The sequence below is a fragment of the Apteryx mantelli genome, chromosome 7 (assembly GCF_036417845.1).
Source record: "Apteryx mantelli isolate bAptMan1 chromosome 7, bAptMan1.hap1, whole genome shotgun sequence".
NCBI lineage: Eukaryota > Metazoa > Chordata > Aves > Apterygiformes > Apterygidae > Apteryx > Apteryx mantelli.
Genome location: NC_089984.1, coordinates 22,150,903 through 22,177,622, shown reverse-complemented (window position 1 = coordinate 22,177,622; position 26,720 = coordinate 22,150,903). Strand labels below are relative to the sequence as shown.

The 26,720-nt window shown below is 45.0% G+C and overlaps 1 protein-coding gene across 1 annotated transcript in view; it reads right to left on the bottom strand.

The window, feature by feature from the left end:
- Positions 1–840: 840 nt before the first annotated feature.
- The window catches only part of GBF1 (golgi brefeldin A resistant guanine nucleotide exchange factor 1), a 115,593-nt gene continuing 89,713 nt past the window's right edge, over positions 841–26,720 (bottom strand). Inside the window, 26 exon segments of the mRNA XM_067299981.1 lie at positions 841–2,535; positions 2,885–3,019; positions 3,227–3,404; positions 3,627–3,740; positions 4,320–4,421; positions 4,769–4,899; positions 5,311–5,461; positions 6,427–6,626; positions 7,052–7,298; positions 7,609–7,772; positions 9,425–9,647; positions 9,861–10,014; positions 10,470–10,555; positions 10,557–10,562; positions 11,953–12,024; positions 12,338–12,461; positions 12,589–12,653; positions 13,143–13,319; positions 16,435–16,528; positions 17,454–17,690; positions 19,955–20,037; positions 20,665–20,790; positions 21,091–21,214; positions 21,677–21,879; positions 24,999–25,087; positions 25,646–25,786. Of these exon segments, the coding sequence (XP_067156082.1) occupies positions 2,249–2,535; positions 2,885–3,019; positions 3,227–3,404; positions 3,627–3,740; positions 4,320–4,421; positions 4,769–4,899; positions 5,311–5,461; positions 6,427–6,626; positions 7,052–7,298; positions 7,609–7,772; positions 9,425–9,647; positions 9,861–10,014; positions 10,470–10,555; positions 10,557–10,562; positions 11,953–12,024; positions 12,338–12,461; positions 12,589–12,653; positions 13,143–13,319; positions 16,435–16,528; positions 17,454–17,690; positions 19,955–20,037; positions 20,665–20,790; positions 21,091–21,214; positions 21,677–21,879; positions 24,999–25,087; positions 25,646–25,786 (3,713 nt within the window). The 3' untranslated portion in view covers positions 841–2,248.

The following is a 26,720-nucleotide window of genomic DNA, read 5'->3' as shown; positions in this document are numbered from 1 at the left end:
TTTCCCTCTCAGACTGATTTTGCTCTTGGTACACACCAACGACTATCAACATTGACTGTCCTCAATATCAGGAGGCTTCAACATATGTCGATTTCCAGATGTATCGCTAGGGAATGACAGCTATATATATCCAGACCTATTGACAGGCATCAGTGCCTCTCAATCTCAACAGGCACCTATAGCTTTCACTCTCTGTGTGGAGCTTCTCGCAAGACAAAGCAGAAAAAGTCAGGAGGAAAGTATGGGTGGTTGTCTGTATCCATGGCTAGGATTAGTCCAGGATGTGTCATGCCCTTCCAATGTCTGATTCTGGTCAGTGGCAATGAGGATTTCTTCCTCATCAGACAGAAAACACTCCTTTTTCTGAAGTCAGCCAGGTTGGCACTGAGGTCTGCAGGGGGCATGTGCACTCTGCCTGCCCAAGCACTGCATGCTCAAATGCCACAGGGCATCATCTACTCTTCAGTGCTGGTTTCTGCCCTCAGTCTTGGCTGAGTATGAGTACACACCAGCATAACACCAGAAACTTTACAGCTGACACTAAATTCTTGCCAAAAATAGGGCAATCTAATTATGTTACAGCTCCACTTTGCCCATGATGGGAACCGTTTCTGTTTAGCCTCTTGATGGCCAGCTTCCACTGCAGCCCAGAGGATGAGCTGACTATTTGTTAGGGCAAGTCCCTCCGTGCTCCCCCACAGTCAGAGCACACTGCTGGAGTATCCTGGTGTATTGAGCCGGGGGTTGGTAGAAGGGCACAGCACCTTGGCAGTTAAACTCTCCACTCTTCCTAAAGCTCTGAGCTGCAGAACAACAGAAAATGTGCACAACACTGGAGTGTTCATTTACAGGATGTATTTATTACACTGTAAAAAGTCCATTGGATTTGTAGCCATTTACTCTATGTACACTGGCTCTACTCCAACCCCAACCTTAGGTTCTTCTCAGTACAGTACACACTGGGTTGAAGTCATGCCCATGCCCCTCCCAGTCACCAGTGGGATTTCTGAGATTGGTATTACTGAGGATTTAGCCAACTAATTCAGAGAGGAGGAGGAACTGAAATGCAGTGCTTGCCAGGCAGCCAGCTCTGCTCTGGGCATGAGGCGGTAGAAGAGAAGGACATCCTTGCGGCAAGGGAGAAGCAAAGGAAAGACTATCAGGGCTTCGGCTCCAGGCTGCAGGAGCGTTCTAGGTAGAGAAGGAGGTGGCTCCCAACAACTAGAAGATGCAGAAGGGTACTAGTCCTGCATGAGCTCCCAAGAGAAAGGCTGTTCCTCAGCACAGCAGAGCTTGCCAGGCATCTATCAGCCAGTGCCACAGATCCCAGCGCCTTCCCAAGCTAAAGAGGAATATACGGTCTCCTGAGAATTGAAGACACAGCCCTGGGGCTGGACACTAAGGGGCCAATGTAGCATGTGTTGAACAACACGGCACTGTTGTGCACCACAGGGGAAGTAGCTCCCAAGCACTGCTTGAGAGATGGCCATAGGGCTCTGCTCTCAGGGTCTCTGCATTTCCTTCTCATCTGCTTAACAAGGCAGAGCTGTCTGAATTTGATCCCTCCACCCAGAAAGCCTGACTATGTTCACAGGAGAAGGGAGGAGGACAGTGCTGCCCCTGCGAGGCTTCCCTGCTCCCTACTCCCTATCTCGCTACTAGATTGCTGTGATGCATATCCCAGAAGGAAAGCATATAGCTACAGCGGACAAGAAGTCCTACACAGCAAGTTGGGAGCTGGACTATGATCCACATTTCTAGGCAAAATTCTCACCCTGCTGAACCTAGGCATGCCTAGAGCTCAAACAAAGCTGTGCAATCAGAAGCATGGGCAGGAAAGCTTGGGAATTGTCTAGGAACTGGACTGTATAATCAGAGAGGCAGTCTACTGTAGCCCATCTCTGGTGTTACATCAAAGAGTTTCCTCTCTTCACCAGATGAAGTGGTGGTGGCTTGGTCCCAGGCTGCTGAATGTGGGTACTGCCTGGCCCCTGAGATTGTGAAGGCAAGGAGGAGACTGATAAGTGGAACTGGGCAACCCTCTGAGAAGGCAGCAGCCAGGGATTTCTGGGCAATTGCCACAAGAAGGGAGCAGAACCTGATACGCTCCGAGGGGACTGCAGCAACTGCCCTTTTGCTCAGGTTAGCATCATCTTCTAAAACAAACATGCCCGCTACTTGAGAACATTTGGCCAGCATCCTCCACCCACAGAGCTTCCTTAACAGACAGTTCTCAGACACCCTCAAACTAATTGACTTCAGAGGTTGTCATGGGGTCAGTGGGCCGTGGAGTAGCTAAGAGTGGAACAGGAGAGGTGGCCTCTATTAGTGCTGGGTTGAGAATGATTGGCAGAGACATAGGTGGCACCCCAACCTGCAGGGGAGAGGCAAGAGGCTGCAGGATGAGCGGTGGCTGTGCTGTCGTAGGAGGTATGTCTGTAACGGGACTTGTCTTCGTTGGAGCTGATGCCGAGAAAGAAGGAGAGGCAGGGGTGCTGATGGTGGGTGAACTGGGTGCAGTGGCTCTCTCAGACTCTGGAAAAATACGGAGACAAAACAGATCCTTACACAGGCCTTGACAAAGTCACCTTTCTGCTCTAAAGTTAAACGGGGCTAAAGACCAGCTCAGGGGCCTTACTCAGTTTCTCCCCTTCCACATACCTTCATATGAGGCCTCAAGAAGCAGGTGCCGATCAGGCATTCTGCTCCAGCCTCTGCCCACCCAAATAACTTCAGCGAGAAAGCCAAAACCTGTCCATTTGCAAGCAGAACAGTTCCACAACACAACAGACCTGGTCACTGTAGATCATGCTAAACCAAGGAAAAGCAGTTCCACACCACCCTGCTAGGATCATACTTCCAGAAAGAAGAAAATGGGACTCACCACTGGTACCCAGCTCACACTTCTCCAAAGGTGCCATGTGGGTGGTTGGTCTCAGATCCCCTGCAGGAGAAGGGGGCAAGGCAGACACTACTGATTTCTGAGGATGCTGCTCCACTGGTACGTTGGGGACAGTATCTAGACAAATGAAACAAGTAGTTAGCCCATGCAGCAGTTTGCTCACCCCTTTTCTCCACCCTCAGTTTGCCCTTTTCACACCAAGCTCTCAGGGCCTCCTGCACCTGTCATCTCACCAACATTCAGGTACTACTGCAGCTGGGTGGTGAAGGAAGTACAAGTACTGGGCCCAAAACCTGGTTCTTGGGGTTCCTCACCCCTCCGTACCCTGGATAACTGTCTGTTTGAAGAGCTCATCCCGCAGCCTAGGTAAGAAGCAGTCAATCCGCTCCCAGGTGATTTCCCAAAGATCTGAGTATCCTGTCCGTGAGTCAGCACTGTGGAATATCCCAGCTGTATCCATTACAAGCAGCATATTCTTCAGAGACTCTGGGATGGCCTCCAGCTGTAATCAGAGACACTCCTCAGGACACAGAGAGGGGACATATAGCAACGAATAAGTGCTCAAAACAGGTAAGTGATCTCGGAAACAAGCCAAAAGGGACAGACCATGGAACAAGGGGGTTTTGGAAGGGAAGGAGTAAAACAAACAAACAAACAAACAAACAAACCCCATACCCCGAGAACGGTTGTTAAAAGCACTGCAGCATCACTTTCAGCACCTTACCAGTAAGTCACTGGAGCCAGCGTGCATGTATTTGTCCATAAAGTCCAGAATTGTCAGCCACAGGGCAGCAAAGGTGGTCAATGAGAGCAGTGGGGAGAGATGCTGCAAGAACACCTAGAAAAGAGCACAAGTACTGTCAACAAGTAGCACCAGGGCTGCTGCTCATAACTCAACAGCCAGTCTTGCAAATCTAGAATTCACCTTCCTTGTGGCAAGCTAGAAGCATGCACAGGCCCAGCTGGAGATGGCAAATGCTGCCATCTCCTCTGAGCCACACATGCAGGAGTGGATCTTGTCTCCTTTGCATGAGACCACTCAGGGCTGCATCACCACTTCTTCCAACCCTTTAAGACCCACTGGCTTAGGGCTATACTATGGGCTTCTGACTTGCCTCATTTCACCACTAGAACCAACTATCTTCAACTAATGCTGGGTGAAATAATCATTTCCATCCTTCAAAAGCCACAAATTCCTTCCTGACATTTCTGAGAGCCAGGATCAGGGAGACAGTTCTGGAAAGAAGGCATGTCCTGGCAGCAGAAGGTGGTGAAGTCCAGCACTGAGGGCAATCAGACTAGCAAACTGACACCTACACAAATCAGAGCTGCCAAGAAGCTAATAGAGCAAACACAGTTTGTTTGTCTTGAGGCACATGGTCTCCTCCGAGCTTTCAGGCAACAGGAGCATGCTCACCTTGGAAAGCAGCGTTGAAGCTCTCATCCTCGTCTCTTCCATCCCTCCAACATCAGCTGGGCTGATATTCTCAAGGAGCTTGGTTAGCAGAGGGAACAGCACCTGTTGGATCATTGACATTGATATTTCACGGGAATGTTATTTACAGAGGCAACATTACAGGAAGGAGCTGGCTTTTGGAACTTGTTTCTAGACAGAGACGGGAGCAGCAGTGTGAAGTCGAAATAAGTGGATTCATTTCAATCCCCCAAGAGGCTCTGTCAGAAGCCTAACCAGAGAGGAGCTTTTCATGGGAACAGAATTGGGAAAGCCTTGTCCCTTGTAGTGAACAGAAAGCTGCCCAAGAAGGCAGTGCTGCATTAGGACACCATTCTGCCACTCCTGCATACAGCATTGCTCTTCAGGACACTGCTGTCCTGCCCACATGCCCAGCCCAGCAAGGAGGTTACCTTGTTGAAGCAGGACTCCCACTCTAGGGCATCCAGTGCCTGCAGGTCATGCACCAGGAGGGCTCGCTGCAAGTAAGTGAGAGCCTGCATCCGCACTTGGCGTCGGGCATCACAGCACAGCCAGGCAATACCTGCAAGAGAGGGATTCAGGGCAGAGCCCACAAGGAAGGTGCACATCCCCACTCCCCCAGGAACGTGTCACCCGGTATTACAACAACAACAACCATCACCACCACAACAATGCTCCCAGCCTAGGGTGAAGAGGCTAATGAAGACCAAACACTCTCTGTGGGAAAAAAAAGAATTATACTTGTTAAGGCCACAGATTGGGAATCTGCTGTCAGGTCCAGGAGTAAACTGGTAGCTAACTCATGATAAATACACCTTTCTGGATCAGACCCAAGTCCTTTTTCAATTACAGCAGACCCTAAAAACAACCTCCTTCTGCTTTCTGCAGTTAGTCTTTGGCCCCTCAACTGTCCTCAGTTCTACCCTTATCCTGAAGTCTCTCTTCTCACTCTCATCACAAGGGGTGGCTTTACCCTGTAGCAAAGGACACCAGCAGTTGGACCACAGAGTTCGAGAATCTGCTTCAATTTTCCTCCCTGCAGGCTCTAGATGGCGTTGCTCCTCTGCCCAGGAGCTGTAGATGGTGGCTGCCCGAGTGTGCAAGGTGTGCATGAGGTCCAGGAGCTGCAAGTCAAGCATCACATTAAGCAACACACAGAACTTGAGCTCTTGAAGCAAACCTGGTCTCTGCTCTCCCCCAAACGAAGGCTAGAAGGTTCCCAGCAATTCAGCCATGCTTTTCTCATATCCATGCATAGCTATAGGGACGCTGTCAGGTCTTGCTGTCTGTGTGCTCCCTAAGTGGACAAGTGCCAGGCACCTCCAGTGAAATCTGTGTCAACCCCATCTTCAAGAAACAGCATCACAGGGCTGCTGAGTGAAAAAGAATGGAGCCATTCCTTGCACAGACCATCGATTCTCCCAGGCTGAGGGAGGAAACCAGCGATTCAGCTATGCTATCCAGGGACAACCTTCCCTGCCTTCCTTTATTATTATTATTTTTTCCTTTTTAATTAAAGCATGAAGCACAGGCAAAGCTCTCTCAATATAGTTCTGTGCAGATGAACAGCAGCATTCTAGTAACTTTATTACTGAACTGAGGCCCAACAGCCTGACACTCAGCAAGCCTGTGCCCACAACCTCGAGAAGACCCAACTAGAGGGAAGTGATGCCATCATCCCAATCCTCTGTACTTGAAATCCCTGTGTCCCAGCCCACAGGGCACTCCCCTCTCCACAAACTCATATGCCCCATCAGACTCCCCACTAATCCCACATAAACCTCATGCCTCCAAATGCTCTTGTCCCACACTAATCTCACCTTCTGCAGTGACTTACAGTTCCAGACACCCACCCTCCTGGCTTTGTCAGAGGACTCCTCCCTCCACTGCTCTTCTGCTTCCTCCTGTCCAAATCATACTCTTCCTCTCTTGCTCCCAGAAGGAGACACTGTCACCAGACCCACCCTTTGCCACCCAGCAGCCACTAACCCAGGATGCAGCCTCCCCTCCCACCATGGAGAATCCCAATGACTCCCTAGCCAGGCCCCAAGTATGGGAAAGGAGAGGAGGAAATCCTTGCTATACTTACGTCCTGACTAACCTGTAAAGACACAGTGTGGTAGCTGGCAGGGATGCTCTCATCCTCGTCCTCATCACTGTGTGCATGGGCCTGGTGCTGGCTCGAGGCCCGCGATCGCCGCATGGAGCTCTCCTTTGGCTTTTTTTTTAACCGGTTGGATTTACTGTCATACCTGTGGCTCTTCCCCCTCTTCTCCTGGGACTTGTAACCTAGAAAGTGAAAGGCAGCAGCATATCACGTACATGCCCCACCACAAAATTTTCTGCCTTTCAGTCCACATAACAGTCACCTTCTGATACCCCCAATGGAGGGCCTTGTCCTGTAAAGTGACAGCTCCTCACTTGAAGATGTACCCAGGTGTCCTGTACTCAGGACCAGTCTTCAGCAAAAACAGGAAATCATGATCCCTGCTGATACTGCTACTTCCATGTCAACCGCAGGCCTCCCCTCCAGTCCAGAGACAGGGATAGGAATAAGGTCCCTCCTGCTAGCAGGAGCCAGAAAATTATTCTCACAGGAAACCATTTTCTGGAGATGGAGGACTCATTCCCTGGCAGTGTACTTCACACACCCCTGCTTGCTGCTTGGCCCACACCAAGCCTAATCTTAGTTGTGAAACCAAGGGCCACCTCACCCCCATTCAAGCTCGCCTCCACAAAGATGCGGATGGTTTTGACACAGAGCTCGAAGTTCTCAGGTGTCACATGGGCAGCATCTCGCACGATGAAGGACAGGGACTCCACGCACTTCATGAGAGACTTTGTATCATGAGGGCCCAAGTCCAGCCCCACAGTCAGGCTGTACTGATTGACGAGAGGAGACGGCCCCAGCCTGTTGAGCCCAGCACTGGGTCTGGAGGTGTCAATGTCATCCTTCCCCACCTGCAAGGCACAGCAAGAAGGTAACAGGAGAGGAAAGTAACAAGCAGCACATCATGCACATGCTGGAATGCCTTTCTTCTGAAACCAACGGGTGATACTGCTTTAGCAGGACTCATTTCTTTTTCTTCCACGCTTGCCTCCTAGCCTTCCACTCTCTACCTGCATCTCTTCCCCATCCTCCCTTTACATTGTCAACTCATCTCAGTGCTCTTTTTTACTGTCTTATTTTTTCTTTCCCTACCACATCCTCTTCCCACACCCACACTAGGAGTAGTCTATTTCAGGCACCAGAGGCCCATCCATTACTCACCACTAGCCAGCCACTGTTCATCATATCCACATCTGTCACTGAGCGATGCATCTTGCCTTGCTTCCCATGGTCTGTGTAAACCTCTGAATCAGAGGTGTAGCCACGGTCCAGGCTCATATCACTTGGGTGGTAGGAGGAGGAGACCTCACTGTCCGACTGAGCACCTTCAAGACACAAGGCATGGGTTTAAGACCAAAGCCAAATCAAGAACTCCAGTGAGGAGCTGTGGGATTAATGGAGAACCAATCTAGATTAGTCAGAGCAGAGTCAGCTCAGAACTACCAGTGGGTGCTGGAAGAAACTGGGCCAGACCTCTCCTACTGGGAGAGGAAGGATAACTATCACAGCAGCATGCATAGAAAATGGCAAGAAATAGACCTTTGGCACTGTTTCTTCCCATTAGGTATGTTTGGCTTTCCCCTTTAGGGGGAAGGGGCATACCATCCTCTGCCATGTCACTTGTCCCTGACTGTAGATTTTAAATAGCAGAAAGTCCAATGTTTTGACACTGGTGGAAGAATCAGATGCACTACACACTTTAAGAACTACTGGAGGTCCTAGGTTGAACCAGAGCAACTCCAAAAGTGCAACACAGAATGACATGAGCTAGATGGGGCCTCTGAGGTCACTCAGGCCACTCCACACCAATACTGGTAAAGTCTTGCTCATGGACAGCAATCAACATTAGCATGTTCCACATCTGTCAGATCTCCCTTCCCTGAACTTTAGGGTAACCCTAAATTTCACATATCCCAAGCAGAGAAATCCCTTCAAGGGCCAAATTTAAGCCACTAATATAATTTGATTTAGAAGCAACAAATTTATTCTCTCCATGATTCAACAATATCTAGAAACTCATGAGAAGAAAATTGTGAGCACAGCACATTAAACATTTTCTGAAAGAGTTAATGAAAAATAATGTTCTGATTCTGCAAGGTGCCACAGTCAAATAGTTTGCTCAAGCAGCAAAGATAAAAGCAGTAAAAAAGACCTGGGAGAACAGCCCAGCATTAGCCCCAGAAGGCAAAGGCCATATGGGTTTGACCTTCCTAGCTTTGCAAGATCAGGTTTCCCCAAGCTAGTTAGCACAAAGTACCAGGACCTAGCAAGCTAGATCTAGAAAAGCAGAGAAAAATGAAATCCTCTAGAAAAGTCTGTGGTGTTTTCTTTAGAAGTCTGAAGCTGTCAACCTCAAATACACTGCCAGCTGGCTGAAGGGGAACACAAACAGAGTTTGCTGAAAGGACAGTCTCCTAACACAGTCAAGAGAAGTGGGAAATAGTGGGTTAATCTTGGGAGAATGGCTCAGGCACTCTAAATACAAATGGATTTGAAAAGAAAAGTTTAAAAAACAGCTCCCTGAGTAAGATCCTTAAAAGGGGGATAGAAAGGAGTCAGTCTCACAAGAGAAGCAAGCATGACAGAAACAACAGCTGGGTTTACATTACACACCCAGATGAGAGATTAAGGCTATATTACCCAAGGCACCAGACCACAACCACCAGAAAATACTCTTTGGGCAGAGCAAAGACCTTCTACAGCTGCTACAACTGATATCAGTTTTCCTCCCACTGCTCCCCCAGGGACTAGCACCTGGACTGCTGCTCAGGGAGTAGGAAGAGATGGCAAAGTAGAGACAGGGACAGACCATGGGGTACGAGTGAACAGCAGGTGCTGGTCTTTAATCCTGCTAATGTAGTTTAATATCAGCTTTGTTTTCTTGCAGTGCCCTTTGCTAATTGAAAAGCTTGAGGAAGCAGCTGCTTATCTGGCAGGCAGGGCATCAGATTTCCTAGCAAAAGCTGGCCTGTCTTACCTGTGTCATTATCTGCCCTTGCTGTAACCTGCAGGGCTGCAGGCGGCTTCACTCCAGACCCAATACACTCCAGGAGGGTGAAGAGTGTGTACCAGTCATCCCCAGCGTGAATGTTGGCAGCATTGGTCTTCAACAGTTCATGGAGGCCATAGGCAACCTCATGGCTAACTCTGGAAAGCACATTTGGCTTCATCATGAGCAGGATACGTAATGAGAGGAGAACCTGGCCAGGGAGGGAGACAGCAAGAATAACAGACCCCATTATTTACACTCCATTCGCCAAAGTGCCCCTCATTTGTTTAATACTATTTACAACTGCTGTTCTGTTGTCACCTGCAGTAGAGAGGTTAAATGTGGGTCTGTACAACAGCAATTGGTTTCCTGGGTTGCCAAGCATAGCCACAAGCCCAGTGACTGTCCTTCATAAATCCCTTACCTGTGCACTGATTTCTTCCCGACGAAGGAGCCGAATTGCCAGTCTCAGCAGCCCCACCACTGCCCTCTCCACCAGGAAGCAGAACTCCACTGCATGAACGCAGAGATGATAGAGGTGGTCTCGAACAGTCTGCCATACACAGGTCACACGGTCCCTAGCCATAACAAGGAGGAGGGAAAGGGCAGAATGAAAGGAGATGAGACAAGCAGGATCCAGTTACCTCTCCCAGAACAACAGACAACCCAGTGTTTCATCACTTCAATGAAAAGCTCAAGCAGGGACATATACTAGCAGACACACAGAAATAACAAGGCCCACAAGCTTCTTATTTACTTCATTATTCATGAAGCAACCAGGTGGGAGAACCCATTCTCCCTCTAGAGTTTAGTTTGTGTTCTTCAAATCTCAGGGTACCAAGCAATAATTCATGGGTGAATAGTCTCTCTGTTTACACATGCTGGAGTGGAATTGCTAAGCCCTGAAATTACAACCACATGCTGCTTAAGCTGGCAAAGCAAGCACATAAGGAACTCATTCCCTGGACCTAGGCAACAGCTGCAGTAAAGCAGGGACATTTATAGGGAGTCTGCATGTATTTCAAGGTCCTACCTGTTCTCCAGCACAATCCTCAGAAGCATCTCCAAGCAGAAAGCAGCATCCTCTTCATCATATGTCTCCTCATCAGGAGTCAGAGATTAGAGCCTAGAAAAGCCAGGAATCATTTGTGACCCACAAACCCCCAAAAGTGTCAGTGAGGTCCAAAAGCATGCTGTGAGTCTGAGTAAAACTGCACTCCAGTGCCTGAGGTGGTCATGTGTAATCTATCAAAAATGCATTGGAAACTAGGTGCTAAGCTAAACATATGGAAAATTATACTTTTTATTAATGCAAGCTGCATTATGAACTTAAGATGTTAAACTATGATGAAGTCTCTCTTATGGGGAGGAATTCCAAAGCCCAACAGCTTCTTGCTAACAAAATGTGAAGTAAAGAAAAGGAGACATACCTAAGAAGCACTACAAATATTGCAAGTGTCCTCAAGCCATCAGCTCACAGATGAAGTAAGGGAGGCATAACAGGAGTCACAGCAAAATGTTCATTCAAAATTGAGGTGGCAGGGATGGCATATGCAAACTGAGTCAACACTTCTCCAGGTGGGCCAGCAAGGTCTTTGTGTGAGCTAAGTAGCAAGTTCTGGCTTAACTGTTTGGGGTTTACTCACTTGTAATATTTATTTTGAAACTCAGTACCTGCTCTTCTGAACCTCTGCAGTAAGCTTTAATAAACCAATCTTTCCTTTGTTTTAGCAAAAGTCTTAATAGTGTCATGGGCTCAGACAAACTATGATGAAGCCAGTGAATTTAAACTACAAGGGTCTGGAGGGAAAGGTGCTTGGGCTTTGAAGTGCTATGAAATTAGGCAGCACATTGCCAACCCACACAGCATGACTGACAGCGTTGCACTGCACTATTGGCTTTTGGAAGGGGTTTCCCTGCTACACACCAACAAGCTTCCAGTCAGCTGCTGGCAGAGATTCATACCACAGCCTGAAGAGTGTCAAACTCCACACCAGCCTGAAGAGCCACCACCAGCACCAGGTAAGTAACCATCCTACCCCAGGGAGATGAGTCTCTCTAGCCCAAAGGCTAGTGAGTCCAGCTTTATTATAGAGAAGACAGGTACCACACTACTTAGAAGAACAGGGTCAAATACTTCTGTGCACAACTCCTGCATCTAAACTGGCCTTTTCCAATGCCTCATTAGGCATATGGCACACCAGAAAAGGTGAAAAGTACAACTTACGACTTAAGCTCCTACACAGAGCTACAAATATTTTCAGACACTTACCCTGATCTCCCTAAATTAGGACGTGTTCCACAAATCAGTGTTTTCCTCTGCTACTAAAGCAATTGTGGCTTCCTGCACAGAAGTTACATGTAACAGCTGAACTAATGACTGGCTCCAAATATTGAGCAAGCCCAAGACCTCCTGTGAGGACAGAGGAGCTGGGCAAATACATGGCACATATCCATGACCACACACAGCATACCTTTCCCATCACCAGTCCTGTCCCTTGCCCAATATCTCTCACCTTCATGAGCTCCTGGAGGGACTCAAGTTGGAGGAACTTGCTTTCTGTGATCAACTTCTCAGGATCACATTGCTGCAAAAGATAGAAAAGAGGACTGTATGTTTGGGGGTGGGGAAGACATGAACAGATCCCTCCAGAAACACAGCTTGTTTCTGGGGAGACACAGAGTGTGGCTTCAACACTCTAACCTGGAGGAAAACTTCTGCCAACTAGTTCACTCAGTTAGGACCAATTACCCCAATAGATTTGATCAGTGCTAGACAGATTTTAACGGATAGCTCCCTGCCCCTTAGAAAGGCCCCATATGCCCATAGACTGGAGCATATTATCCACACAGCACTGTTACCATGTACAAAAGCAGATTCTTCTATAGCCTATGCATTACCTTTATGCACTCCAGAGCTGTTCGCTTTGCCTCCTGCGTCTCTGTAGATGGCCCTCTCATACCAGATTGTTCTGTGCCACTGAGGGTGAGCCAACTAACAAAACTCAGCACTGTAGATTCACCACTGCAATTAGAAGACACCAGCATCAGCAAGACCACAAGAAGTCATATATTTTATTCTCCAGCACTGGTATTAGACAAAAAAAAGAAGAAAAAAAAAAGCACCTGCCTGGGCCATCTGCCTCACTCACCGGTTAGATGGTGTCTCCTCACGCTGCAGAGAGATTTTGCCATTGGGATCCACAAAGTCTTCGACCTTGAAGACAGACCAGAACATGTTCAACTGCCTACTTCTTTGTAACCTGTTTTTGTTGCACCTGTAACATTTCACTTAATGCTGAAATGCTATACCCAACTTCCCATGTATTGCCAACCAACTCACTCTCTCACCCCCCCCCACCCTTTAATCAAGTGTGCCTCCTGTTCGGCAACGCCAGTGTTGTACTCTAACACTTCATACCTATGTCACATGCCTTTTGTGCACAACAGTCAAAATCTACTAAAATAAAACAAACGCTGGAATTTCTCAAACCCAATAAAAACAAGAAAAAAAATGAACCCTGTGAAAGAAGCTGGAGCCTGCATGTAACTCGAGCGCTGAGCCCTTTGCAGGCTCTCTTGCTCTGTACACACTCTACCAAAGTCAGGCCTTTGCATGAGAACACTCCTCCCCTTTGGACTGGTTCTCTGCAAGGCCAGCTTCCCAATCCCCATCTTCAATTAGCAATGAGCTGGCTGTTATTACCTCCACCATGGCCTTGGGCAGCAGCTCTGCTCGGAAAAGCTGTAGCATGGCCTCCATGATGTTTTTCCAGCCCTCTCGCAGAATGTCACCGTGGCGATGGGCCAAGTGAAACACAGTCTTCGCTGCAATATGGGCCTTGGGATTACTTCCAAAAACAGTGGGCAGGTTCTCAATAGACTGCAGGGAAGAAAAAGGGGTGGCAGTTCGTCAGCAAGAGATGTTTCTTCTTCAACACAAATTAGGGCAGACTGTTCAGAATTGGTTACGGGAAGGACAACGACTCTGTGTACAACACTGTGGATAACTCCTTAGTTAACTCCTTAGTTCATGCTTTGCAGAAAAATGAAGACAAGGTGGCTTACGTGATACAAGCTGAATCACTGAGAGACCTAGACGTAGCTCACCAAGAATGACAATGATACAGAGCATTCTGAAAGTGCTTGCTGAAAACTCGCTAACACTAATTTATTGTACTACGGAAACTCATTTCAGGATCAAAGTCTTCTACAAAAGACTTTCAGTATCACAGCTCCTCTGGGAGGCAGCAATTATTCCACACTACCATTGGAGAAGGAAACCATAGCAAAAACTATCAGTGACTTACAAAGCTATTCTCACCACTAGTTAACAGCCAGGTTCCAAGCAGAAGTGATGAATCCTGACATACAGTCTGCCAGCAATTGCTGGACCACAATTCCTCCAAAACCTGTTCAATATACCACAGCTATTCAAAATACAAAAAGCATGCTAAAAATATTTAAACCAACCAAATGCATGCTGCCAAAAAACCTCCCCCAAAACAAAAAAGTCCCAGCAACCATATGAACTAGTATCAGACATAATAATAAGCTCCATATTTCTACAGAGTTGCTTAAGCTCATTGCAGTGCTCCTTTTGATAAGAGATGGACTTTGCCATTCTCTTGCTTATGTGGACAAAAACCATACCTAATTCCTTCATTAAGAAAAGGAGAGAGAAGATAAAAGATAGGAAGGATTGGAAAAGTCTCTCTTCAAATCTCAGACCTGAAGACCAGAAAATAGATATGCCCCATCCTGTAATTCCTTCATTCAACAGCTATCTTGTAAATTAGTTCTTGCTTCAGCCCCACTACTGGCAGAGCTAGGATCAAAATGGGTCTTTGATCTAGAGGTGATATGCATTAGAAGTGCCAGGCCAGAAGCTTGGCAGAAGTGTGACAACCAGTGTGTTTTTTCCCCATTGTTGCTATGGGGAAATCACATGAACACACATACCACTAGACTCTCATTGTGCAAATAGCAATATCCCTAGTTTTGCAGTGTGGCAACAAGCTACGACAACCAGTATCAGAACACACAGGGGTTTTGCTACAACTTATACGTAAAGTCAATCTGGATGTTACCTGTGAATCAAGAATCAAGACACTTGCTCTTCTTAAACCTGTTAACCCCCTCCATATTCCTTCCCACTCCTCTGCTTTCAGCCAAAGTGGCCATGCATAACAACTGCAGTACTCAGAGAGGACACCTGAACACTAGAATGATCTAAATTGGCAAGGGACTAGCAGCTTAGCGACACTATAATGTTCTTTCCTTGCTTTCTAGCAGTTGCTCTTTGTTTTGTTTCCTCAGCCCCTGAGTACAGCCCCTCCTTCTCCCCTTCCACCAGACTGCATCTCAAATATTTGTTCAGTTGTATTCTTGGAGATATTCAAAAGCTGTCTGGATAGGGTCCTGGGCAATGTGCTTTAGGTGACCCTGCTTGAGCAGGGGAGATTGCACTAGATGATCTCCAGAGGTCCCTTCCAACCTCAACCATTCTGCGATTCTGTGATTCCTCTACTGTCTCCAAGCCTTACAGGAATTTACAGCAGCAGAATGTAATTGGTGTGGTTGGAATCCATCCAAAGATAAGAACTGTTCATACCCAGAAGTCCCTGATTCTACATCATCACCAAGAGACATACTTGCTTAATTTACACAGACCTAAGACTGCTCCATATTCCAGTCTCGCAACTAGATGGGATGCAGCTGGTAATAGCTGGTGCCTCTGAGGGCTTAGTCTAGTTGTTTGACACAGATTTATACAGAAGAAGCATTTGTTTCACGGCAGACATTCCTCTGCTTGTATTATCTATTGGTAGTCTCAAGGTTTGGTATGCCTGGAGAGGATCAAGTATTTTATCTTTACTGTTGTAAGCTGCAGAGGAAGAGGGAATCTAAAGTAACCCCATCATTTGGGATTTCTTTGTCTTTTAATAGTCAGACAGGTACTCTTTCACTGCTACCAGTGCCAGGATGCAAGTGACATAAAACCTCCAGTCCAGACAGTTCAGTTTCCCTATAGAAAGAATTTATGGTTTCAGAGTAGCCTAATTCTGTTAACTGGATTAATTCACAGGATCATTTCTCTCCTCCTTCTACCCTTTTAAGGGATTTCAAAAATCACTTGTCCTGATCTTTTTACTCCCCTGCTTTAAGTCTTGAATGATCTTGTTTCCCTTTTTGTGTGTTTGCACACTATTCTGATCACTATGGGTCTTGTGTAGTTTCTCAAAACAATGCTGTGGACTTCTTTGCAAGTTCCGACCTTTGAAAGGAGTTGCTTTTTTCTTCCTAGCACACAGCATGATCTGCCACTATCTATCAAACGCTTTGGAGAAAACAAGCTGATACTGCACCACAAACAGATTTGAGAAAAAAAAGCTTACATCAATTACCATATGATGAATTCATTCTCACAATACAATTCACAGACATAGTCTTTAGTGCTTGGTAAAAGTTGGGCCACCTCTGCTGTTCTTATTACCAGACTCTGGACAAGTGACAATCCAGAGCATTTGTTTTTTTCCAATCCCTTTATGCTGGGTAGATGCATAGCCTCTACACTTTGGAAGATTAGGTCACAAAACAGTTCCTCTTGACATCGTACAAGCCCTATAATTAAATATCTAATAGCTGAAATGCATAAACTTGCTTGGGATCACGGATGATCACTATCTTGATCACAGTAAGATTTAAGTTTCCTGAGACCAAGTAGGTAGAATACACACTTCTGCATCATGGTATTCTGCTCTGCACAAACTGGCACCTGTGCAATAAGTAGAAGGAAATTTGTGTATTTAAATCTGTATTATGGAAGCCCTACTTTACTACCTGCTTCTTCACCTCCCCCAGAAAACTCTGGGCGGGGGGAATAGATATCTACAGATACTGTGATAACTAAACAAATAAATACCACTGCGTAACAGAGAAGAAGAGAGCTCCAACACACTAGGAGCCATGCTTCTTTCCTCGCCATGCAATCTTACCTCGCTGCTGAGGGCTGTAAACTTGCAGAGAGAAATTATGAGATTGTCAAACACATCACTCAGGCCATAGTGAGCAGAAATCATTGCACATTTCCTGGGGGAAGAAGAAAATGAGAAACAACGTAACAATACAGCACAGGCACTTCTCTCTGCAGAACAGCAAGTCAGATAACCTCTTCACTTAGGTTTCAGACCTTCCTCTCCACCCACTTATAATGAATGTTCATGCACAGCAGTCTCCCTCAGGCAGTCAAAATCCCCATCATCAGATCCACTGAGATCCTGGAACCTTAATATTTGTCTGTGCTGATTCAGGGAACACTTTCAAGAAGAAAGTCCAAACAGACAGGCTTCCTGCAGCTGAGTTAATATCCCTAATTTCATGTCTTGACATAAAGGAGAGTTTCTAAGATTGGCAGTAGTGTAGAAATTCTAGTTTCCAAGAGATCCTGGCTACTGTAGTATATTAACAGGGCTTTAAAACTATGCTTAAAGGCATGTTTTGGCCTGAATTCAAGCACGACCAAATATCATTCCAATGAGGTTTCTAATAGATAGCAAGATTTCTGAATACTGATCGTCCAAAAAAATGTCCTCATCCCATTCAGCCACACCTATGGCCCCACTCAAGAGAGATTTTGCTGATATACAGGAATTCTGCCAGCATCACTGTGCCAGTTAAGAGTGATTTTTCCTCCCCCGCACTTCTAAGCGGCATAGCTATGTCAGCAAGTCTTTTAAATGTGACCAGGTTGGAGTTTAAAAATATATACCCTGAGCACTTTTATTTACTACAATGTAGCAGTCAAGCCAAAAAGTGAGTGCCACCAAGAGAGGCCTACATGAAATGAATCACTAGAAATACTAGAACAAAACCAGAGGACTGTAGGTCACAAGAAAATGCCCTTCAACTGTAGGAAAAGTAATGGTTGATATTCACTGTGATCTCTCTAGCAGGCAGGCATGATACACCAGCCAGACTGAAATCTTTCTGGGCCTCATCAATGTGAGAGAGTTACCTGAAACCAGAGATAGCCTTCTGGATGATTGTTTCTTCTAAGCTCTTGTCAAAAACATAAGAAAGGGCTGCAATGGTTGGCCCCCATGTCATGGTGAAGAGATCATGGTCATAGCTTCCAGGAGGCACATGGAGAAATATTCCCTCATCAGTGGCACCACGATGTAGCAAGACATTCCAGATATAGTTTTCCTTCACCAGGCCCGTCTGTTCTTCTGGCATCACTATCTCATCATTTCTACCAGACAGGAATGCAGAAAGGTTAGATTTTTCATTCTGAGCCAAACCTAACATTTAGACAGCACCTTTCATAAAATGGTCCCAAAGTGTGAGCAATACCTACTCTGGAGTCACTTTGCCGGCTCCTGAAACATTCTACCTTCCCAGGCCTGTCAGCCTCTCCTGCTCCTTTCTGATACCTTGACTATGGAGTACAGTGGCTCTCAGCAGCACCCAGCAGCAACCGAGTAAGACTGGTAGTGAAGAAGCAGCTATCTAAAACTACAGGTGAAAAGTGTATCACATACTGCAGTTAAATGATGGGAAATTTTGGACAGAACACTAGCATAGTAGCATTAATCATTCTTCTTCACTCCTTCATGCCTTGCCTTGTTGGAACACTCTGCATATCCCATCACCACAGACAAAAACTAAGTTATTATACTACTGCAGTGAGAATAGACATGAGCAACTGGATAAAGAACAATGCAAATATTTTAACTATGCCAAAAATCAAACTCCAGAAATCCAAGAAGTACAAAATTAAAGCTAAAAATTGAAACTACATGTATGATGGGTAATTCATAACCAGGGTACTACAGCCCCTTACTCTTACTGGATTGAAGCTATGCAGTAATAAAACAATCATGATTAATGCATAGTAGTATTTGCAATCCTGGGTTAAAAATATATCTAGGCCTAAATACATACTCCCCCACTTGTGGGGCATTGCTTAAGAGAGAGCCGTCTCCAAATGACCAATTAACTGAGGACAGTCTCAGATCTACTAAGAACAGTAGATGGCAGGCAACTTGAAAAGTAGAGTTCTTTCTGCAACAATCTGAAAAAATAATGTACTTCAATTGCCAAGGAAGCAAAATTCACAAGCTAACAACTATAAAAAAGAAACTTGGTTTATGCATAAGAAATAAACTATTTCAGTTGCAGCTGCATGCATATTTTGACAAGAGCAATCATTACTGAAGTTACACAGGAAAATGTGTTCAGTCAGTAATAATTTTTTTCCAAGAAACTATTTTTGATTAATATTAACAGAAATAAGTGAATGGATTTACTTGAAAAGTGTCAGAAAATGAATTCTGTGCACAAAAGTGAAATGCTGAGATTCTGAAGAGATCGTGCACTATTCTGTACAGATTGTAGCCTGAATTTTTTTTCCTGACCATACAAGGAAAACTATCCCTCAATCTCAATTATGACACTGAGGCAATCTCTCTGAAATGGAGCAAAACCGAAATGGTACACCAGTTGCCTTAGCCACTGAAATGTGAATGTACTGAAAAAGCTGAAGTATCTGGTGAAGGGAGGAGAGCAGGGAATAGATTGAGTCAGAGGCACTAGACAGCTGAAAGATATGTGAATATTCTCTGGATACTACTTAAAACATTAAGAACGCCCTCAGGTGAGAGATCAATCTAAGCTAGAGCTCTAGTCAAAAGTTAGAGCCATCTCTCAAAGAATTTCTAGATACTCAGTACAGGCAGCATCCTCACCTTCCTTCTGGAGGAGGCTCAAAACAGAAGCCTAGTCTAACCATTCTGCCCTCCTTCCTGACAGAGCCACTGCCTCCAACAGTGAACTGAAAACAGCTGAGAGTCCAAGTCACATCCTGCCTCCTCAGAGGTGTAATCCTCTCAATTTCAAACTGGCTAGGCTTGAATTTACTGTGATGGGATAGATTTCTAAGCCATTAAAGCTGTCCACCCAGAGCTAGTCTGTGCACAAAAAGGCTTTGGCCATCAGGAAGCCTCCCCAGATACTGGTCAGTGGGCCAAGAGCTTCAGGGCTGGGAGAAGAGACTAGGAGCAGACAGCCATCTCGTATGAAGAACCCAAAAGCAGAACATATGAAACTCAGACCTGGACATGTTATGTCAGGGCACCACTGCTGTCCTGGGGATGAGATACTACATACAAAGTTCTAAAGAAGTCTAAAAGCCTGGCCTGGAGGAGAAAGGACTCTTACTTACAGCATTTCACATGTGCTGCTCTTGCTCTGCCATTCTTTGCAAGTTTCAAGTTATGTATTTTTTAACTTTAGCTTAAGCTCTGTGGATAAAAATACCATGGCAAGAATCCAAAGATATAAATCCAGTGCACTCACTGTGACAGGCTTGTTACCACACCCCCTTATGGAGCTGGAAGGTAGTCTGAGGCAAACTGGCACATGACTGCCCTCTTAGTACTCTCCAGAGCTCTTACACACCAAACAGCTCTAGCTTGCTCTCTGCACACAAGGAAGCAATGACAGGTTGATTCTTACTTGATGGCATGGTACATGTCTTCCAATATGTCCTGTTCAAAGTCTTTGCCTCCATTCACGCCCTTCAGGTTCTTCCGAAACTCCTGAAAAAATTACGATTAACACCAAGGTAACTCTCTTAACATCTCCTGCTTTAAGTGCTTGGCTCCAGTCAGTACTCCACTTGCTTTTCACAGGATCCAGAAGTGATTTCCCTGTGTTCCTCCATGTGCAGCCTTAGAGTGCAAGGACTGTAAATGCTAATGTTAGGGGCACAGCAGTGTGCAGTAGTCCTCCTTTTTGCTCACAGGGAAAGAACAGAGGTAACACTACACATGCTTAGCTGAGGCTGGACATCAGAACAACATGTCTGTACCAGTGCATGAACACTGGCAGGACTTGAACTCAAATTGGTTCAAAGTGGTTCAACAACTCTTCTCCTATTAATCAATCTTCTCACTCTTACTATGATTTATGATCTGGTTTGTTCACACACACTCAAGCCTCTTGGCTAACCTGACACGTTATCTGCTAGCTTGCATTTCTTCAGACTGTCCCTTTCCCCCATCCCTCCTCTCCAACTGTGTTCAACTCCAGTACTGCACACCAACTTATTGTATACAAGAGTGATGAATGACAGGGAAAAACAAAAGAGAAAATGTCACTAATATAAAAAGCAGATACTACCACTACCAAAACTAGAGAAAAGTGCCCACGCTCGTAACACCCACCTCCAGAGTCATTGGGACGTTCTGCTTGCGGACATTATGGTTGTGCTGGTCAGTGTTCAGCATAATAACTGCATAAGCCAGGGCAAAGCAGGCATCACTGTTAGCAAATGGGGACCCATTTGATTTCTGAAAAGAAAATGTAGACACAATTCAGTCCTACAGGAACGGGGATATCAGTGATCCAAGAGAACCACTTTTCTCCTGCACTACTGAATCATTTCTTGGACTAACAAAAAAACCACCAGGCTTCAGCACCAGTTTTCAAAAAGCACCCTGGAAACCCATGTGCCACCTCCTACAAAACAGCTGCTGCCTGCAGGACACTGCAAGCTTATACAGCCAGTACGATCTGACAAGTCCATCATGGCAAGCAGACACACAAGAAAAAACACAGTGTTTGAGCCTGTCTTCCCACCAAGTACACACCCGCCAATGCTCTGTGAAGGCTTCCAACAGCCTCTGGATTACAGGCGCCTCTCCTGGTAACCTGAAGGCCTCTAGATAAAGTCGTAAAGCTTCATCCAGCCTTAAACCTTGGAAGCTGAAAGTCCTGCAAGAAGAATGAAAAAGCAATGAGAAACAAACAGAATGGGAAAGGTAGGAGAAACTTACTGACTGCAGTCTTGTCTGGTTCACCATCAGAATGCCAGATTTCACAGAGGGCAGACAGTAAAGATATGAGGGTGAGGAAAGAAGAAATATATCATGTGCAACAGGCAGACGCAATAAAACAGAGCCAACAGTCATACAGCTGATGATGTCTGTAATCATCTCTGCAGCCTTCATAGAGACTGGAATTACAGAAAGAAGCTTCAGTATCATACTACTATATGTATCGAAGGTGCTAACTGAACGGAAGAGATACACAGTATTAAGGTGTGCTGGTACACAGAGAAACAAGCAATACAGATCCCACGGCTCCAGCAGCTGCTGTTCTACTTCCTTTTAATGCATCACTAAACTCTTGAACTTGCACCCCTTTCTGATTAAAGAGATAAAGAAAGATACTCACCCCACAAAGCTCTCCAGCAAGTCTATGTTTTTACGGTCACTCACAAATTCCCCAATCATCTTCTTGTCCAGGCGAGGATTTTCCCGTAGCCACCTGGCCACCTCATTGTTGTCGATAGGGGTGGCAAGAAGGTTCTTCTCCTGCAGAAACTGTATCCCTTTCTTTGGCTTTTGGTTGAACTGCTCTGTGCCAGTTATCAGGAGCTGAAGAAGACATTCTAATAATTAGAATTTCGAAAAGGGGCATTAAGATTGCTTTTGGTGTTTGAACCAAAAGCACAATAGAAAATAAATTAACTTTAGCATGATCAAGCTTATTGTACTGTGTGATACAGCAAGAAGGCTAACCAAGGTCAGAAAACCTGTAGTCATCACAAGGAATCCATATTAAATGATACAGAACAGAGCAAGCATGAGCTACCATCTTTGAAAAGCTCTGAAGTCTCACTCAGTGATTAGCTCTGCTACTCAGAATGCCCCATCTGCTCTGTAATGTAAATAGAGCAGAGGAAGGTCTCTGATGAGCCCCAAACATGTGGCAAGGAGACCAGACCTGCCCAGTTACAACAGCAGCACTGCTCCATGCCTTCCTCGGCCCCCTTTGACTCTCGTACTCTACCTCACTGCCAGGAGACATACAGCAAGAATCCTCAGCACTTATTCAGCAGGCGCAAGGAAAAAGTGCTGTGAAAGCCTAAACTAAGAACTAGAAAACATTCTGCTAGCAAGGCATGCTCCCAAGAGCAGCTGGTACTCCAGCATGACAAGGCTATCAGTGGTTTGGGAAGAACAGGTGCATTTTTGGTTTTGAAGAGAAGTCAGCTACTCTGCTCTGCCTGATTCTTATTTTAAGAAATAGGACTGTACCACAGCCACAGTGTAAGAAAACATCTGACTGAGAAAGGGTTAACTGAAGGTTCTGGTGGCGTTCAGAAAAACCAAAAGCACAAACAACTGTATGAACTTTACTAAGGCACCAGAATAAATGTCAGTTCCCCGTTAACTCCTATTACCATCAAACTGGTAGTGATGACCTAGTGAACTAAATTCGTGACCACCATGATTACTAGCTCCCCTGGGTTCTCATATCTCAGAAGCCACCACCCCTCCCCTCTCTGCCCCCCTGCAAGCATGCCTGTGTGAACATCCTCAAGCTGCAGTGAAATACATAACAGCAAGGAGTGCAGAGAGATGCAATGAGCGTGCAACAGAGAATAAACATGTGCTGCCCCAGTATGACAGGACTGAAGGGACTGTATGACACAGTAGGGGCATTTCTGTTCTGCAATAAAGCCTGTAAGACAAGCCTATGAACATGTTATACTTCTCAAGAGCATCTGAAAGGAGACCAGACTGCTGGCATTTCACACTGCATTAATCATGTCAGTCCCAGGCTTCAGAGCTTCTGTTCATTGTCTTTGGAATCACGGAAGAAATCTTTACCTTTGATGCACAATTTGGTTTCTCTTTTTGTTTAGCTTTTTTACCCTTCCAGCTGTGGCAATTTTTGGTATTTGAGAGATTAAAGGAAATAGAACATGCTGGTGCCATGTCAGCATTGACGTTTCTTAAGTTGCTGTTTTGTTTGCCTTGTTCACATGCTCAGGATGAAACCATTACTAAATTTAGGGTCAGGAAAGAATCTTTCCCAGGCAGTCTAACAAAGACTTTTGGATTTCTTTCTGCCCTCTGCTGTAGTGTGAGGCCATGTGCTTTTTCTAGGATCACCTGAAACTTTAAGAAAATCACACTGCCACTGGCAATGCTCTTGATTTCTCCTAATCTTGTTTTCCAGCACAGGAAAACTGGAGTCTGTTACTAGAGGTCTTCAGTTAAAGCAATGGAAGTACTATACAGGCTACCTTTTCAGCAATTGACTTTCATGTAACATCCATCAGCAAAACCTAGATTTAATGCAAGACAAAGGCTTGCAAACGAAATAGCAACTCCGTCAATATTCATTTCTTAGAAATTAGTTAATGCCAAAACTGAGTGGTTCCTTTGGAGACTGTGCTGCCAAGCACTTTCCCCCTCTCCTTGCAGCTGAGGCAGTCAACACTGCCTGTTATCCACCACAGCACTATGTTGTAGGAAAGGAACTGAGTTCTTTGGTACTGCAGCAGACTTTCTAGAGATAAATCAATCCCTTAAACTACATTCAGACCCAGAAGCAGCCACAGTGAATCACAAAGCACAGACTAGCATGCTAGTAGTTAGAGATTTCTGCACTTCTTAAACTTATTTAAACGAAAACACTGAAGGAAAACATGACAACCCTTCCCTTACAATAATGTAAAATAACATCACCTACTGTGGAGAGAAAAGTTAGAAGCCTTTTAGCCAGATACAAATCAACAAACTGTCTCTTTAACCACCAGTGAATCATTCAACCAAAGACACACATCTGTTTTTCACCATATCATCAGGCTCCTTTACCCCCTACTTGCCAAAGTCACTCATGTTTCCTCCAGAATAAATTTGTTATTGCCATACTGAAACTTTGTAATTTCTCACTTAATAACCTCCTAACTACCTCACATATGTTGTGTGAAGAAAACAAAATCTATACAAGAGCATCTGTGAATAAAAAAAATTGTCCCATGTTACCTATAGGGACTTTACACATCAAATTCATCCACTGCCTCCTGAGGTGAACAAGCATGCCATACTTGAGGTTTGACACAAGATGGCAGATAAATTCAAACCCACCAGCATAGAGCACCTTTGCCAACAGTACATCTGGACTAGAAACAGCTCAGGTAATAGGAAAGCTGCACAAAGTTTAGACTGTAACTCGGATTACTGAGATTCAAAGAAACAGACATGTAGACAAAGAATGGCTTTGCCATAATCAAGCCATAATTTTTTCAGTCATCTTCATGAAAAAGATGAGAATAAACAAAAGAAGATAGTTGGCTAGACTGTCACTTCCACTACTGGCCTCTAGATATGGTCCCCACGAACAGGTTTTATAAGAGTAGGCAACCTGCCCTTTTTGATGGAGATGCCTGATTATCACCATATAATGCAAATTAGATCCAGCAACTTTCCCAGACGGAAGTCAGATGGATCTAGCTTACAAATTGTGCCATGAAATTTCCCCAACACCTCTTTTAATTCTTAGCACAACCAAATAACCAGAACAAGTAATAATCACTGTTGTCTCTGCCATGTAGTAGAATTTTCGATGAGTGACTATTTAATTCATATCAACAGACTGGAACTCAAAATTTCTAAGATATGACCAGTCAGGCAAAATGCACATAGGAGAGGAAATAAGGAAAACATTCAGAAGTACATTTGTAGTACACTCCCAATCATACCTTCTTTTTGTTCTTAATCTGCATAAGCTCCTGAGGGCTTGGAAGGACACATGAAAATCGAGTAGGCTTCCTGGAGACACTCTTCTCAGCTAGAAGGACAAAGGGTCATTACAGCCAAATCCATTTCCAGAGTGGCACTCAGCCCACTATAGTGCCCCACTCATAACCTTCAGTCAGAGTCTTGCTCCAATGCATTGCCCTGCAAATGGTAGTCACACTCTCCCTACTATCCAGCCACAACATTCCTCCACCCAAATTTTATGCAGCATAATTGCATAGTAGCTTCTTGACCTGGACAACTTCATACATCCACAAGATTTAATTTCCTGGCTATTGTGACTATTTACATTACTGATCCCCTGGACAGCCCTTGATTACCTTAAAAACACTAGCATAGGGATGAATTTTACACACCCCTGCCCCAAAGTGGCCCACCAAACTAAACCCCCTTCCAGAAGTAAGGTAACTATAGCAGGCATATATCACACACACAATAAATGAATATTCACCACATACCTCTTTCTAATCTAATTACAAACACGTAATAGCTATAGTGAGCTATGATATACTGAAGTCAGACAGCAAATATCAGGACCATTCTCAGCACATACACATTCAGTAGGAGTCAGCGTCCTGCAGACTATTACCTGCCTCACTTCCTCCTTCCAGTGCCATGCATCCCTGCTTCATCTGGTCAGCCATAAGGCACCCACTGGTGGGAGGACATGCCCCAGCCGGCTCAGCAACCGCACTAGAACATTTTCCCTCACTGAGCACTCTCTCATTATCTGTAGAAGTTAAAACAAAAAAACACATAGACCCATAAGCCTAGGAAAAAAGCTACTAAAAGAAAAAGAGAAAAGTGACCATTCTGAATTGAATATGTGCTTATTCAAAGGACTGAGTTATTTCCCCCACAGTAATGGTGATTTCTCAGTATTTTGTCTACCTGAACTCCACAGCATACCATCCTTCTTTTTGGACTGTCAGTCTTGAAATGGCATTTAAATGAAGCTTCACATGAGGGGCACATTTCATTATCTGTAGATTTTACTTCCACCATATTGTACGCTCAAATGAACATCCAGGGAACAAGTGCTGGGGAGAGGTTTAACCCAAAAACTAGATACCTCATTCTTTCCACGCAATGGGTGAAAGACAAAGTAGTTTGATTACTATCATTACTCTGATGCACAGCAAAACAGGAAACACGGTAGTCATTCATCTCACTTCACAGATAATACAAATGAAGTAAGGGCAGAAATGGCTCTGCCCACTAACGCTCAAATAGATACAAATAAATCTTGGTCACAGAAGTTGCTGGCCAAAAGAATCTGGTCTTATCCACAAGCACATAACAAGCAAAATAAAGCTTGGTAATTTCTTTCCCCTGGTGAAGACAAAAAGCATGTGCTGACTTGACCAAGGCAAGATTTAGAACAATAACCAAAGCAAGATTAAAATTACATATTCCCTTTTTTGAAGTTAACAAAAAAGGGAACATTTTTGTGCTTAAGATTGTTACGAGTATTCCATCCCTAAGAAATTTCTAAATCCTCTAACAAGTAAAGTCTGGAAAGGAAAAGAGGCATAATATCACTCTGGAAAAGTGGACTGTGTCTCTCTGATATTCGCAACAGAGACCAGGCCTCTCTGGGGCCCTGCTCTGACAGCTAGTCATAAAACATGCAACTGGAAGACCAAAACCATATATTTAAGAAG